Source organism: Sinocyclocheilus grahami, unplaced genomic scaffold (genome assembly GCF_001515645.1).
Source record: "Sinocyclocheilus grahami isolate Dianchi unplaced genomic scaffold, SAMN03320097.WGS_v1.1 scaffold2668.1, whole genome shotgun sequence".
Taxonomy (NCBI): domain Eukaryota; kingdom Metazoa; phylum Chordata; class Actinopteri; order Cypriniformes; family Cyprinidae; genus Sinocyclocheilus; species Sinocyclocheilus grahami.
The window spans coordinates 989-1,978 of NW_015507846.1; the positions used below are offsets into that span (position 1 = coordinate 989).

Sequence of the window (990 nt, forward strand, 5' to 3'; positions counted from 1 at the left end):
ATGTAATTGTGGATTTGTAACTGTAATGTATATATCTGTGTTTTATGTGAAATAAAACACTGCATTGTATGTCGATCGCTGGTCTTGGCACATGGTTAAACGTTGTGTTGTAATGCATATATTTATTAAATGTGATTTACCTAGCTTCTCCCGCAGCTCTTTTGCATTATTCATCTGATTCATCTTTTCCAGAACGAGCAGAGTGAGTTTCCCAGCTCCATCAGGACTGTAACGCTGGATCATACACTCAACAATATCACACCTTGATTTCTTCTCCAACTGGCTTTTGGGAATTTTGAAGTCGTGTATTCCTTGAGTTAAGTGCCATTTAAATCTGTCCAACTCCTCAGAAACCAGTTCATCCAAACAATCCAGGAGGATCTGATGCACAGCCATGCTGGATCACTGTTAATGAGATATATATTCCTCTAACACATGTATACTTCAGTCGCACTTTATATCCTCTTTACTTGCAGAATCTGTTATCTGAAGATCAGCAGCACAGTTATGGATGCATTTCACTGTCTGTGATCCAAATTCAGCCTATTTCTTTCGTTTTGTTCGTTTCTGCCAGCATTTCAAGTGAAGGAGCACGACAGCAAGAATATAGGTATACCCTCAACCTCAACATTAATATTGCATAACGTTTATGTAATATTTGTTTTGAAATGGCATTTTAAAGGTTTTTGTTTATTTTTGTTTTTACTTAAGTCAAACTATTGAATATTTTCATTTAGTTATTTGTCAAACTAAGTGTTGTAGTATACCTAGTGGGAGAGCACTGATGTGTGAACTGAATCTGACTCCATTACACTACAAAAGAGATGTTAATAAAATATCATTAAAAAAATAGTTTTTTTATTTTTCCAAATTATGTTTTGAAGTATAACCTGTAAGAGAGCAGTGATTTGTGAACTGATTTTGTTGACACTAAATTATTGACCACCATTGCGGCCTACCACGCCCCTCTTGGTGGCATTTCAGTGGGGA

General features: G+C 36.0%; 1 protein-coding gene across 1 annotated transcript in view; it reads right to left on the bottom strand.

Annotated features, from left to right (window-relative positions):
- Window positions 1-990, bottom strand: part of LOC107575476 (apoptosis-associated speck-like protein containing a CARD) — a 5,615-nt gene that overhangs the window by 973 nt on the left and 3,652 nt on the right. The window contains exon 2 of the mRNA XM_016261850.1: window positions 141-405. Within this exon, the coding sequence (XP_016117336.1) occupies window positions 141-396 (256 nt within the window). The 5' untranslated portion in view covers window positions 397-405. The remainder of the gene's footprint in view (window positions 1-140; window positions 406-990) is intronic.